Here is a 13,732-nt window from a genome sequence, read left to right as displayed (position 1 = left end):
TCATAGACTGTCTTTTGACGACCCTTTCCACTCTTCATAACTCACTTTTCAGTTTCATGAGACCATCCATAAACATTCCAGTTTCCAGAATATTCAATGAAGGAGAAACTCCTGCTGAATTCCCTCCCTAAGACCTGGTTTATAACCATGCAGGGCCTAATCATTATCTGTTGTTTGAGAGGCACAAAAGATGGCTATCTCTTATTTCTCTGTTAATGTGATCAAGTAAAGTTAAAGGCAAGTTTGTATTTCAGTATAGCTATACTAAATTATAGCAACTCCATGAGGTTACGCTATTACAAACATGGCTAAAAATGCACTGAAAAGAATACATTTGTGTGGCACCCCACCAGTCTTCCAATGCCAATGGAAACGTTTAAGCATGATTAGAATCTTGGCTCAGAGACCTAGATCTTTTTATGTCAATACATTTCTCCCTAGGGGTAAGTAAGGTACTTTCAAAGGACATCCATTCTTTGAAGTCAGTTAGAAAATTACTGCTGCAAGGTACTAAATAGTACTGCAGTAGACTTACAGAGATAATGTACAGCTGCAATGTGTTCATTATGCCAGGAAATAATTTACCTTTCAGCACATACTGCTTCCCTCTGTGCACGCCCTGGCTCATGGGAGTTTGGGAATAACCAATTGTGATCCAGTTTCCACTGGGTTTCTCTCTCAATGTTCACACTGGGCATGAATTGTACCCAGATACTCCCTCTCAAATATTAAAGAGAACTAGTCACCAGTGGTTCCCACGGATTGGTCTAGGGGTAGGGACATTAAAAATTGTTAAATTGACTCCCACTCATTATCAGACATCATAGGATCCAAAAAGAAATGTTCAAAAATGTATCTGGTTGTTTCCACATAGTTTTAAAAACAATCAATATATCTACTGATCTACATATTTCCTTTTTAAATTTTTCTGAGGTAGAGAGCTTTAATGACCAAAAAGAAAAGGGTAGGTGGGACTCATCAACTGTTTTCTACTTCCTGCCACCAAGAATTAGCTTTAGTCCTGTTAAAGGTTTTGGACTAAAATAGTGCAACTCAGTGAAACTCAGTGCTCTAAGTTCTATTGATACCAAAGCAGTAATTATGTCATATTAGTCCATCAATGAATATAAAATGCAAAGTTGTTCATGATTATGTTTGTGTGCAAACTTCCAAGTATACAGACATACCAGGACCTACTTGAGGAAGTGGAAGAACAGGCTATGGAGGAAACAGAGATAGACATTAAAAAATGTCTCTTTTATTTATTGCAGTCTGCTTACTGCCCCATGAGATCAAGAATCCTGCTCATTAAACAGTCAAACTTTACACTTATTTGCACAATAGAACATAAAATATATTTTATCACTTCCCCCCCTTCCCCCAAAAAAATACAGTTTAATTCTTTTAAATACTTGGGTATGATTCAGTTAAAAAGGGCACAGTTTAAAAGGCTTTATGAAGATGATAAAATGTAATCCACAACGCCCATATGACATCATTATAGTAGATGTTTGTACCACAATGTATAAATGTAACAAGATTCAAAATTGCATATGAAAAATTTGGGACTTGATTTATTCTGGGCTTTTATGCTATAGAAATTTAACAGGAAGCTGTGGGCCAATAGTTGGATACAGGATGGAGAAAGTGTCTGGGTTCTGGGTTTGAAGTTGACACCGTTCCTCCACCGTACATTTTCTGGCTTTGGATGCCTTGATTTAGTATTGATGGCTGGCAAAGAGCTTCTGGTATTTAAACAAATAGAGTCTGTACTTACCTATAATAGAGTCTGGCTCAAAGACTGCCATTCTAAATTCTATTTTATTCTGTGTAATTTACTTCTTAGTCACAATTATTCAAGAAGGGTACACTCATTAGATAAGTGATTTCCATTTGCATAAGCACATTGGTAAAAAAAAAAAATTGCAAGTATGTGTTCCCAGGTATTATGTAATAAGACACCTGGAGTTAATTATTTGCATTGTCTTTTTAGAAAACGTTTGAGAACTGTTTTCATGCATGCAAGCAAAAACAGCATGTCATAATGGCTTAGGGCAGAGAGCTAAAGGGGCTGCTTCCTTTATAATAGATGTGCAAAGAGTTATGCTCCAATTTCTACTTACTCTTCCACCTGGTTACCCAGCATTTGTTCTTCAAAGGTATTCTAACCAAATGATTCAAAGAAGAGTTTAGCATCAAATATGATGTCTCCAGGGAGGTAAGATTTAGAGAGTCTGGGATGCTATCAAAAACCACTCTGTGGAAACTTTCATTTTCTGCTTAATATAATGTCTGTGTATGAGGGGATAAATAGTAATGAACCTGTGTGATAGCTGAAACAATGAAGTTTATGTAAAAGGCCAGGGCAGGTGTCTCAGTCTTATAGTTCAAAGTGTGAAGGGTAATATAATTTGAACTTTAAGGTTTTAGAAAGAGTGAAATGTTATTTATGCTTGCGTTTTGCATTGTCATTGCCTTTAGGACTTGTTCTTGCTGGCAAAACTGTCTTTTACAACCATATATACTGCCTCCCAACATTAGCACTATACAGACCCGTTTTTTGTTTTTGTTTTAAGTAAAAATAAGAACTAGTTCAAGGGAAAAAAGTGAAAACATAAAACATGAAACATTTCTTATTTATGCTGCATAATTCCCCATCAAAAACTTATAAATACATTAACAGTATATGATACTCCATTCTAGCTGTCTGATCAGCAAGTCCAAAATAAACTTTTTATAATGTTTAAGATGAAAAATGGCAAGTAGGAAAAGAAAGAGTATAGAAAACATTTGTGATGGAGAAAGTGTGGTGAAGGGGAAGATATACAGCAATAATTTATAAATTATTGATAAAGGTATAATAGTACCCTTTAAATATAGTGAAGGGTTTTTTCAGGATATAAGAATACATTCACAACCACTATTTCAATTTTGGGCATGATTCTAACAAGCTTGCATTAAACTGAACATTTTATGGAAAGATGTAATGAGAATAATACGCTTACCATCTGTTTTCTTTGAATCATTTCCGATGTTAGAGTGATCCTTCTTGTCTGTCTTATTTTTACCATCTTTCAAGTCACCTGAAAGTAATAAACATGACAAACAGTACATGTATACAGCTGAGGGGGGTGTTATAAGCATCTTTAAACCTGTCCAGGTTTTAAAAAGTACAGCATAATTTTATAGTCACGAGAGTGTATGTATCTGAGTGTAAATATCTTCTGTAATCACGTTAGGTCCTGGAAATTGGATTGTGATGCAGAAATTGAGACTGAAAGTTCTTGTTAAACAGAGTTGTAGTTATGTGTTTATCTTCTAACAGAAGCAGTTAAAATTTACTGTTAGGCTGTGGAGTGAGGAGAAACCCGAGCTAACTGTAAGTTCTACCAATTAATAGCTATTTAACTTCCCTGTGCTTCAGTTTTCTTATCTGCAAAATGGGTATGTTAACACCTATCTTATAGGCATATTAGATAAATTAGAAGGCATATCACTCAATACAGTTGTTATTATTCTACAACAGAGCTACAAATAGTATTTTAATAAAAGATCTTGTCAAAGTGTAGTTTGTAAAAGTTGTAAAACACTATCCTTAGAAAGAACACGTGTCAAAAATGTATTTAACCCACTTATGAGGGAATAGTAAGAAGGTTCCAAGAATACTGGAGCTGGGTATTGATGAGTATTTTAGAAACATGTGAAAATACATTTGCTAGGTTAGAGACAAAACTGGTTATATCCTACAGGGCAATAAAACCATAACTTTTGGGGTTATCTTCTCTCTCAGTCAAAAATCTATAAATTAGCATATAACTTCACAGTACCTAGGCTTGAATCAAATAGTAAATAAAGTTAAACACAGTCATGTTCTTCAAGAGCATCAGTCAGCAAATTAAGGCCCCTGGGTCAATGGTGCCCACCACCGATTATGGCAAATAAAGTTTTCTTGAAACATGGCCACACTTATTCATTTACATATTGTCTTTGGCTGCTCTCATGCTGCAATAGCTGAACTGAATAGTTGCCAAGAGCCAGGCAAAGCCAGAAATATTTTCTATTTGGTCCTTTACACTAAAACAGTGCTGCACCCCTATCTAAAATAATTTAATAATCCCTGGGCATGTGTGTTCAACAATATGCCAGTATGACATGGAAAGGTCGGGGACCTCTTCCCCCAGCCTCATTTTCAAGTGTTGGATATCTTCGTACCAGTCTTAATAATGGAAGCTTTCTTTTTAGCCTGGATAAAACCAAGAATACATTCTCACTCAAATACTGGTACTTACTGAAGTCAAAAGATCCTAATAATAATTGGAGTGAGCTGGGCCTCCAAGGAATGTGTATGAGGGACAGGATTTACTCTTGTTTACTTTATTTTTGCCAGGCAGTGTGCTAAATGCTTTGCATGCATCATTTTATTAAATCTTCTAATAGCTCCATTATGAAGGTACTATCATTGAAAGTAGACAGCTTCATCAAAGATTCATTCGCTAAATGTCCTATTTGTTAAATTTGCTGAATAAACCACTTACCAAATGATTGAGGATGTTTTCCAAATTTGAGTTTTTTTTCTTGAGGTTCCTGCAGCCAGTTGCATAGACACAGGCCATTCCATCTATGTCAAGGGGTATGGACTGCCGACTCACACGTTTCGTACCCCACCCTGAACTCACATCTGCCCCAACTTTGCACCTGGATCTCCCTCTTGCAGCAAAACTACCAGGCCCTCAGCTATAGTATTTGCAACTTCTCTATGAAGCTCAAGTTTTAGATTTCAGACTTCTGTTTACTGTTTCCATTTCTAAATGCCTTTGGCCTATGAATTTATAAAGAAATGATTATCTAAGGATGATTCAGGACCATTTGGGGCTGTGATATATTCTACAAACCACATACTTTCAATGGAATTTGACAAATACTAAGCTAAGCTAGAAGTCAATAAATTTTCCAGGTTCCCTCTCATTCTTAATTCTGAAATGGGATGGACTGTGATATGGTTTGGCTGTGGCCCCACCAAAATCTAATCTTTAATTGTACCTCCCATAATTCCCATGTGTTGTGGGAGGAACCCAGTGGAAGATACTTGAATCATGGGGGCAGTTTCCCCCATACTGTTCTTGTGGTAATGAATAAGTCTCACGAGATCTGATGGCTTTATAAGGGAAAACCCCTTTTGCTTGGTTCTCATTCTTTCTTGCCACCACCATGTAAGACATGCCTTTCACTTTCCACCATGATTGTGAAGCCTCCCCAGCCACATGGACCTGTGAGTCCATTAAGCCTCTTTTTCTTTATAAATGACCCAGTCTTGGGTATGTCTTTATCAGCACTGTGAAAACAGACTAATACAGACTGGCTGGAAGAATTGAGGAGCAGGGGAGTCTACTCTGGCAAGGGTCCAAACCGGAGGATTTTAAGTAGAGGAGATGGTCATCACCTCTTCCACCACCAAAAGAGAAGAAATCCTTTAGAGGTCCCACGAAACAGTCCAAATACTGGCTTTTCCCTATTTTAAGGAAGCCAGAGATGTACTCAAGCATCTTGAGCCCTGTAGTCAAACTAGTTCCTTCTAGTTCTTTCTTCCCTCAGCGAGCCTCCACACTCTTAATGCATGCTTTTTAAGCCTTCTGGGTTGCTCTGAACTGGAGCTTTACCCACAGCTACAGCAACACCAGGATGTCTTCTGGAAGTCGTGGAGACGGTTACCTTTGCTGGTTGCTAACCAGCAGCCCATGATGGTCCCTGTTCTCAGCCAGGGATGGGGAGGCTGTGGGAGGAAGTCACCTCAACAAGAACAAAGATTAGAAGATCCTGTCACTGCCAATGGGTGTCCAAACCTTGAGAACCTCCTCCCTCACCAACATCCTTCAGCTCTAACTTGGAAGATATCCTGGGCACCCCACAAAGAAGGAGGCTGGTACAGTGACACATGCTTGTTTGATGATGTTGCCTGAGCAAAACCCATTAGGTAATTTCCCATGGGTTGTATCTGGAGCAATGACTGATGTGAGTTGTTACTCAATAAACAAGGGGAAGTGAAAAGACTTTCTGTGCAGTTATAAATCATTTTAATTAGGCTGCTGTAATACAGTCCTGAACCACCATTAGCCTTTCTTATTATTGCTCTAAACTGATTTCTTTTCCCACCTCTCATTTACAGCTTACTTTTTAAGGGAAATGGTAGACTGTTGCTTATTTCAGGAAATACGCACACTTGTGAAATCAAGCCAGCCTCGTTGACTCAGGTTCCTGTTTTGTTTCTTTCAGGCTTTCCCCTTAACCAACTTCAAAATGAATTATTATTTCCACATCTGCCCTCTCTGGGTCTTTGTTTCCCTATGGTAGAATTCATATTTTTCCTTGTGACTGGCTTATTTGCATTTATTGGTTTCTCCCACTGACTAGACCTGGGGTTGGCAAACTATGGCCCATGGGTCAAACCTGGTCCCGCTGCCTGGTTTTTTATGACCTACAAACTAAGAATGGCTTTTACATTTTTAAGTGGTTAAAACAAGACAAAAATTTTATAACATATGATATTACATAGAATTCAAACTTTAATTTCTATAAAGTTTTATTGGAAAACAGGCTAACTCGTTTGTTTGCATATTATTTGTGGCTGCTTTAAAATGGCAATGTTGAGTAGTTGCAATAGAGACCTTACCTCCTGCAAAGCCTAAAATACTTACTATCTTGTCCCTTATAGAAAAAGCATGCCATTCCCTGGAATAAGTATATTGTAAATCTCTTATAAACAGCAGTTAAGTTTCCACATTTCTCTGATTGTCCCTCTCCCTGAAGGCACCAAACTACAGGTACATGCTGCTTACAGAACAGAGCATTGGGACTCACGCAGATCAGAGTTTAACCTGAGATCTCTACTTAATGGTTGCTTGACTTTACACAAGTGATTTCACTTATCTGAGTCTCAATGTTCCCACCCACAACGTGGGAATGAGTGTTTCTACCTCACAGAGTTGTTAGAACTTTTACATGATTTAATGTAGATAGAATCTCAAGTAAAATGTCTGACACATGTTAGCATTCAATAAAATGGTAGTATTATTGTTATTGCTTTTACTAAGGGAAAGACATTTCTTTTTTTTTTTTTTTTATACTTTAAGTTCTAGGATACATGTGCATAATGTGCAGGTTTGTTACATATGTATACTTGTGCCATGTTGGTGTGCTGCACCCATCAACTCATCCTTTACATCAGGTATAACTCCCAATGCAATCCCTCCCCCCTCCCCCCTCCCCATGATAGGCCCCGGTGTGTGATGTTCACCTTCCTGAGTCCAGGTGATCTCATTGTTCAGTTCCCACCTATAAGTGAGAACATGTGGTATTTGGTTTTCTGTTCTTGCAATAGTTTGCTGAGAATTATGGTTTCCAGCTGCATCCATGTCCCTACAAAGGACACAAACTCATCCTTTTTTATGGCTGCATAGTATTCCATGGTGTATATGTGCCACATTTTCTTAATCTAGTCTGTTACTGATGGACATTTGGGTTGATTCTAAGTCTTTGCTATTGTGAATAGTGCCACAATGAACATATGTGTGCATGTGTCTTTATAGCAGCATGATTTATAATCCTTTGGGTATATACCCAGTAATGGGATGGCTGGGTCATATGGTATTTCTAGTTCTAGATCCTTGAGGAATTGCCATACTGTTTTCCATAATGGTTTAACTAGTTTATAGTCCCACCGACAGTGTAAAAGTGTTCCTATTTCTCCACATCCTCTCCAGTACCTGTTGTTTCCTGACTTTTTAATGATTGCCATTCCAAATGGTGTGAGATGGTATCTCATTGTGGTTTTGATTTGCATTTCTCTGATGGCCAGTGATGATGAGCATTTTTTCAAGTGTCTGTTGGCTGTATGAATGTCTTCTTTTGAGAAATGTCTGTTCATATCCTTTGCCCACTTTTCGATAGGGTTGTTTGTTTTTTTCTTGTAAATTTGTTGGAGTTCTTTGTAGGTTCTAGATATTAGCCCTTTGTCAGATGAGTAGATTGCAAAACTTTTCTCCCATTCTGTAGGTTGCCTGTTCACTCTGATGGTAGTTTCTTTTGCTGTGCAGAAGCTCTTTAGTTTAATTAAATCTCATTTGTCAATTTTGGCTTTTGTTGCCATTGCTTTTAGTGTTTTAGACATGAAGTCCTTGCCCATGCCTATGTCCTGAATGGTATTTCCTAGGTTTTCTTCCAGGGTTTTTATGGTATTAGGTCTAACATTTAAGTCTGTAATCCATCTTGAATTAATTTTCATATAAGGAGTAAGGAAAGGATCCAGTTTCAGCTTTCTACTTATGGCTAGCCAATGAACTTCCATTCACAATTGCTTCAAAGAGAATAAAATACCTAGGAATCCAACTTACAAGGGATGTAAGGGCCTCTTCAAGGAGAACTACAAACCACTGCTCAGTGAAATAAAAGAGGACACATACAAATGGAAAAACATACCATGCTCATGGATAGGAAGAATCAATATCGTGAAAATGGCCATACTGCCCAAGGTAATTTATAGATTCAATGCCATCCCCATCAAGCTACCAATGAGTTTCTTCACAGAATTGGAAAAAACTGCTTTAAAGTTCATATGGAACCAAAAAAGAGCCTGCATTTCCAAGACAATTCTAAGTCAAAAGAACAAAGCTGGAGGCATCACGCTACCTGACTTCAAACTATACTATAAGGCTACCGTAACCAAAACAGCCTGGTACTGGTACCAAAACAGAGATATAGGCCAATGGAGTAGAACAGAGTCCTCAGAAATAATACCACACATCTACAGCCATCTGATCTTTGACAAACCTCAGAAAAACAAGAAATGGGGAAAGGATTCCCTATTTAATAAATGGTGCTGGGAAAATTGGCTAGCCATAAGTAGGGAAAGACATTTCTAACCCACTCTGTTAAAAAAAAAAAAAAAAAAAAAACAGAGGGAAGAAACATACCTTGCCTTTCTCACCACTCCTTACATGTTACTCTTTTGAGAGGAGTGATTATTTATCTAGGAGGTAGGGTTGAGCATGCACAGCCCAGCCCAGCCACCCACATCCCAGCCTGCTTTGAGGTATGTTTTCTGTAAGACACACACCTTTTCTGTCACTTTAGAAGCACCCTGCGAGGGTGCTGGGGTGGGGTAAGAGTCCTGTGCCTGGCTATACAGTGTCTGGTTGTGTAAATTCATTTCAGAGTAAAATGTAAAGAAGCCCATGTATACAGCAGACCAACTCTGTGTTTCCCAAGTCAGCTCCAGTTTTAGTGGAGCTGATGTCTTGATCATTGACTTTCTGATTTTGTTACCTGTCTCTCAGTTGGTTCAGACCTCAGAAGGGGTAGCAAGGAGGGGCCTGCACTGCCCTCTAAAACATTAACAGGTACATAATAAATTCTTGTTTTAAAAAATTTTTGTATGAACATGTTTTTATTTTTTAAAATTTTTACTTCCATAGGTTTTTGGGAAAAAGATGTTGTTTGGTTATATAAGTAAGGTGAGTTGTGAGACTTTGGTATACCCATCACCTGAGCAGTATACACTGAACCCATTTTGTAGTCTTTTATCCCTCACACCCCTCCCACCCTTTCCCCCAAGTCCCCAAAGTCCATTGTATCATTCTTACGCTTTTGCATCCTTATAGCTTAGTTCCCACTTATGTGCGAGAACATACGATGTTTGGTTTTCCATTCCTGAGTTAATTCACTTAGAATAATGGTCTCCAATTCCATCCAGGTTGCTGTGAATGCCATTATTTCATTCATTTTTATGGCTGAATAGTATTCCATCTCTCTCTCTCTCTCTCTCTCTCTCTCTCTCACACACACACACACACACACACACACACATATATATATTACAATTTCTTTATCCATTCATGGATTGATGGGCATTTGGGCTGGTTGCACATTTTTGCAATTGTGAATTGTGCTGCTATAAACATGAGTGTGCAAGTATCTTTTTCATATGACTTCTTTTCCTCTAGGTAGATACCCAGGAGTGGGATTGCTGGATCAAATGGTAGTTTGGGTACATGAAAAATTCTTATTAAATTCTTCAGAACTTTTTTTTTCTGGACTATGATGCACTTGAATACAAAGCAAATGAATTAAGAGCAGTCTCCAGAAGGGGGCAGGACAAGTCGGGACAATGGCCTTCTGTGCCTCCTAGGGTGGTCACCAGGGTTAACTGAAATAATTTTTGAAAGGTTCCTGGAATGTGATATAAGCTATCATTATTATTACATGTGTTAAAATATTGCTTTCTGATTATATGTTATAAATGGTTAATTATAAAAATAATTGGAGAACATCATGCTAAGCACTTTCTACATATAGAAATCATTGACCACGGCCCTGTAGCATAATAGCTAGAACACAGTTCTGAGTAGATTACCTGGCCCCACCAGGCAGGCAAGAGAATGAATATGTAAAAAGAGAACTTAAAACAGCATCTAGTGTGCTTTCGATACACGCTATTTGTTGTTATTCTCTTCATTGTTTTTACCATCATGAGTATTACTGAAGGTTCCATGAGGCCTGTGCTGTGAACAGGTATTACTATATACATTGTGTAGAAACAGTAGACGGTTAAGTAGCCTGGCCAAGGACACTGAAAAGGGAGAAGCACAGCTTGACTTGAGTCTAGGTCTGTTGACTGCTATATTAACTTGCTATTCAGCCACAACCTGGCAATTGCAAGCTCTGGAGACTCAGAACTTCCTGCCCACCCCTAATCAAGGGAACCAAGTCAAAGCCCTGTGTACATGCTCATCTTGTTCTCTACACTCAGAAGTCTCTTTTGCCCATCTGACCAGCCAACTTCAGCATTCAAAACCCCATCTTGAAGCCTACTCTGACATTTATCCCATTTTATAATCCCCAGTCCCCAAAAAGCTAATGTCTTTCTCTCCACATGTTTCCTGGGCATTTTATCTGCCATGCCACTACTTTCTTTTGCTCACATTTCACTAGAAATATTTGTGAGGATGTTTCTATCCCCTTTGATATTTTGGGTTTCTTGTGGCCTTTCCATTTCTAAATCCCTGGTGCTAAGCATGGTGCTTGGCACATAGTTGTTAATCGATATTTGTTTCATTAAATATAAGAAATCAATAACTATATGCACACTATGGTGACCAGCTTACCCCAGTTTGCCTGGAGCTTTTCTGTTTTTAAAACAGAAAGCTCTGTGTCTCCTAGTCCCAGGTAAACTGGAACAGCTTGTTCCCCTAAAGTATACACTTGTACACATATAGATACACAGATACCTATTACAGGAATAGGCTCAGGCAAACCTGAGGCCTGACCCTCATAGGGGGATGGTACATATGGGAAAATGACTTTCCATTCACCCACTTTGCACTCAGGACTATGCTGGGGTTGTTAATGGTAATTTCCCCCTGGCAGGCAGGCAGGCAAGCACTGGCTAGAGTCTCCAGGGCAGCTAGAAACGGCCAGAAAGGTATAAATCTCCCTGAAGAGGATGGCACAGGTGAGCTGGTGGCTGCTTCTGCTGGGATCCTGCGGCCCAGTGAGGTGAGATCAGCAGGAACTGGATGAGCAGGAAAGCCTTGCCCTGTGAGGTGTCCCCATCAGTGGGGTCGTTTGCCAGTTTCCATTCATCATGTCATTAACTCCTCGAAAACAGCCCTTCACCAGTGCAATTCTACTCACCATTCTGTTGCTGTTCTAACGACTTCTCAGCTTTGGAATTTTTCCCACGAGGGATGTCACTTTTGTTCATCCGTGTTCCACTGACTTGATTCTCAGCTTCTCCAGACGTCTTTTTCTCAGATTTGCCAGATGCGCCTTCTTCAGCCTGGCTTCTGGCTTCCATTTCCTTTTGCTGCTCCTCTGCGGCCAGGCGAGCCTTTTCCTCTGCTTCCTTCTTGGCCTTCTCCTCTGCATCCATGGCAAGTTGGGAAAGGCACAGAAAAGAGAAAAAGAGGTAATGCCATTAGGAGAATGACCTGTTTTAATACGCAAAGAGGATCTAAGGTGTTTACTGAGTGTTTGGGCACATTTTTGCTTAATTCATCAGATTGGCATGTATACTTAGGAAACCAGTAAAATAGGTTCATGATGATGTCATTCTGAAAATAGTCAGTTAGAGGAGGGGTTGGGGAGAAAATAATAAGGATAATAATTAATAAACCAATATTGTAATGATATTATTAATATCACCATTATTAATAGCTCCTATTGAGTGTGTTCTCTCTGCCAGGTATTATGCTGAGTGTTTTTTGGGGATTATTTACTTTCACCCTCAAAACAACCTTACAGCAGCTACTATTACTGTGACTCAATTTGACAAATGTGGAAATCAAGGCTGAGAGACATCATAAAACTTTCCCACAGCCACAGTAAAAACTGCAGCTTCCTATGGGCTTGCTTAAGACCTAGAGTTTAAACACAAACAATTGATTACAAAACAAAACAAAAAGGGAAAATATCCGACACTACAGCAATTGAAGACAAACACACTGAGGACACTGTGAATTTAAAACAAGGAAATTGAGCCTTATGAAAAAATCACGGTCTTCAAACTGTCCACAAGGTGAGAGGTAGCCTTTAGTTTGGCCAGGTACCTGGTCTGTGTCTTTCCTTTTAATGAAAAAATGCTAGCATTACTTCCAATCCAGTTGATTATAAAAGGGCTTGGCTCTGTGCTTACTCAAAACTACAGCAGAATTGCATAGGTTAAGTATTTATGAAAATATTGGTTCACTCATCCAACTCATATTTATTGAGCAGTTGTAGTGTTAAGCACTGTTTTAGGTATGAGGAATACAGCAGCAAGAAAGTCAATTTATAAATAAGAGATCATAATTAAGTAAACAAATGACTAAGATACTTGCATGTTGTAAAAAGTGCTTTGCAGAAAACCAAAGCAGAGTAATATGCTGTAATACAATCAGCATAGGGGAGGGAGATTGCATTAGACAAGGAGGTGGAGAAGGAAGGCCTCCTTGACAAGGTGACATTTAACCAAGTCCTAAATGTTGAAGAGCTGGCCGTGCAATAATCTGGACAAACAATATCTCAGCCAGAGGAACTAGAAAATGCAAAGGCCATGAGGTAGAAATGAGCTTGGTATGCTCAAAGAACATTGAGTATGGTTAAAGTAAATTTGACAAGGGCTTAGTGACAGATGGTGTGGTCAAATGACCAACGACAAGCAGGGTTCAGATCATGCAGAGCTTTGCAGGCAATGAGGTGGCATTGCACTGTAGAGAATATCCTACACAGAAGACACTTAACAGAGCCCAATTCTCCCAAGGTTCTAGAGACTCATCCCCTGTAGCACTTAATTCACTCCAAAGGTCTTCCAGCCTGTGCCATAAACTTTCATTGGGAAAATCATTATTACATTTTTCTCCAGATGTGTTTTAAAATGCTCCACACATCATTATCAGGTGTTTTCTTTATTTCCTTTGTGTTAGCCTTGGTCCTGGAAAAAAACTAATGCTCATAAATAATCTATTTGTTTTTAATCTAATGGACACCAGAGTGACTATGCATCTATCATGTTTCCCTTTGTTTTAGCTGCTAAAGAGCTCAAAGTCCAAATTTGGTCCAGGTTCACATGATCATGAGGCTTTATGACATGTGTTTTGTGGAAGTCTATGATATCTGGTTTAGTCTATTTCTCCTGCCTTTATATTTGCTTATCTAAGATGTCTTCCTTAATATATCATGTTTTCATTCATTGATCCATCCA

General features: G+C 38.7%; 1 protein-coding gene across 13 annotated transcripts in view; it reads right to left on the bottom strand.

Annotated features, from left to right (window-relative positions):
• PDE1C (phosphodiesterase 1C) overlaps nucleotides 1–13,732 on the bottom strand; it is a 547,393-nt gene that overhangs the window by 56,171 nt on the left and 477,490 nt on the right. For 9 of the 13 annotated variants that reach the window (XR_013415411.1, XM_015133753.3, XM_015133757.3 and 6 more), the window contains 2 exons: nucleotides 11,686–11,913; nucleotides 3,006–3,083 (listed from right to left, as the gene is read on the bottom strand). Coding sequence is in view for 12 of the 13 variants with exons in the window: in XM_015133753.3 (XP_014989239.2) it covers nucleotides 3,006–3,083; nucleotides 11,686–11,913 (306 nt within the window). In the remaining variant the exon portion in view is untranslated. Of the gene's footprint in view, nucleotides 1–1,187; nucleotides 1,219–3,005; nucleotides 3,084–11,685; nucleotides 11,914–13,732 lie in introns of all 13 variants that reach the window. The other 4 variants (XM_028845886.2, XM_028845888.2, XM_077996949.1 and 1 more) reach the window with 2 other exon arrangements.

Source organism: Macaca mulatta, chromosome 3 (genome assembly GCF_049350105.2).
Source record: "Macaca mulatta isolate MMU2019108-1 chromosome 3, T2T-MMU8v2.0, whole genome shotgun sequence".
Taxonomy (NCBI): domain Eukaryota; kingdom Metazoa; phylum Chordata; class Mammalia; order Primates; family Cercopithecidae; genus Macaca; species Macaca mulatta.
Note: the sequence above shows the minus strand (reverse complement) of the source record. Positions and strands in the feature narration are given on the sequence as shown.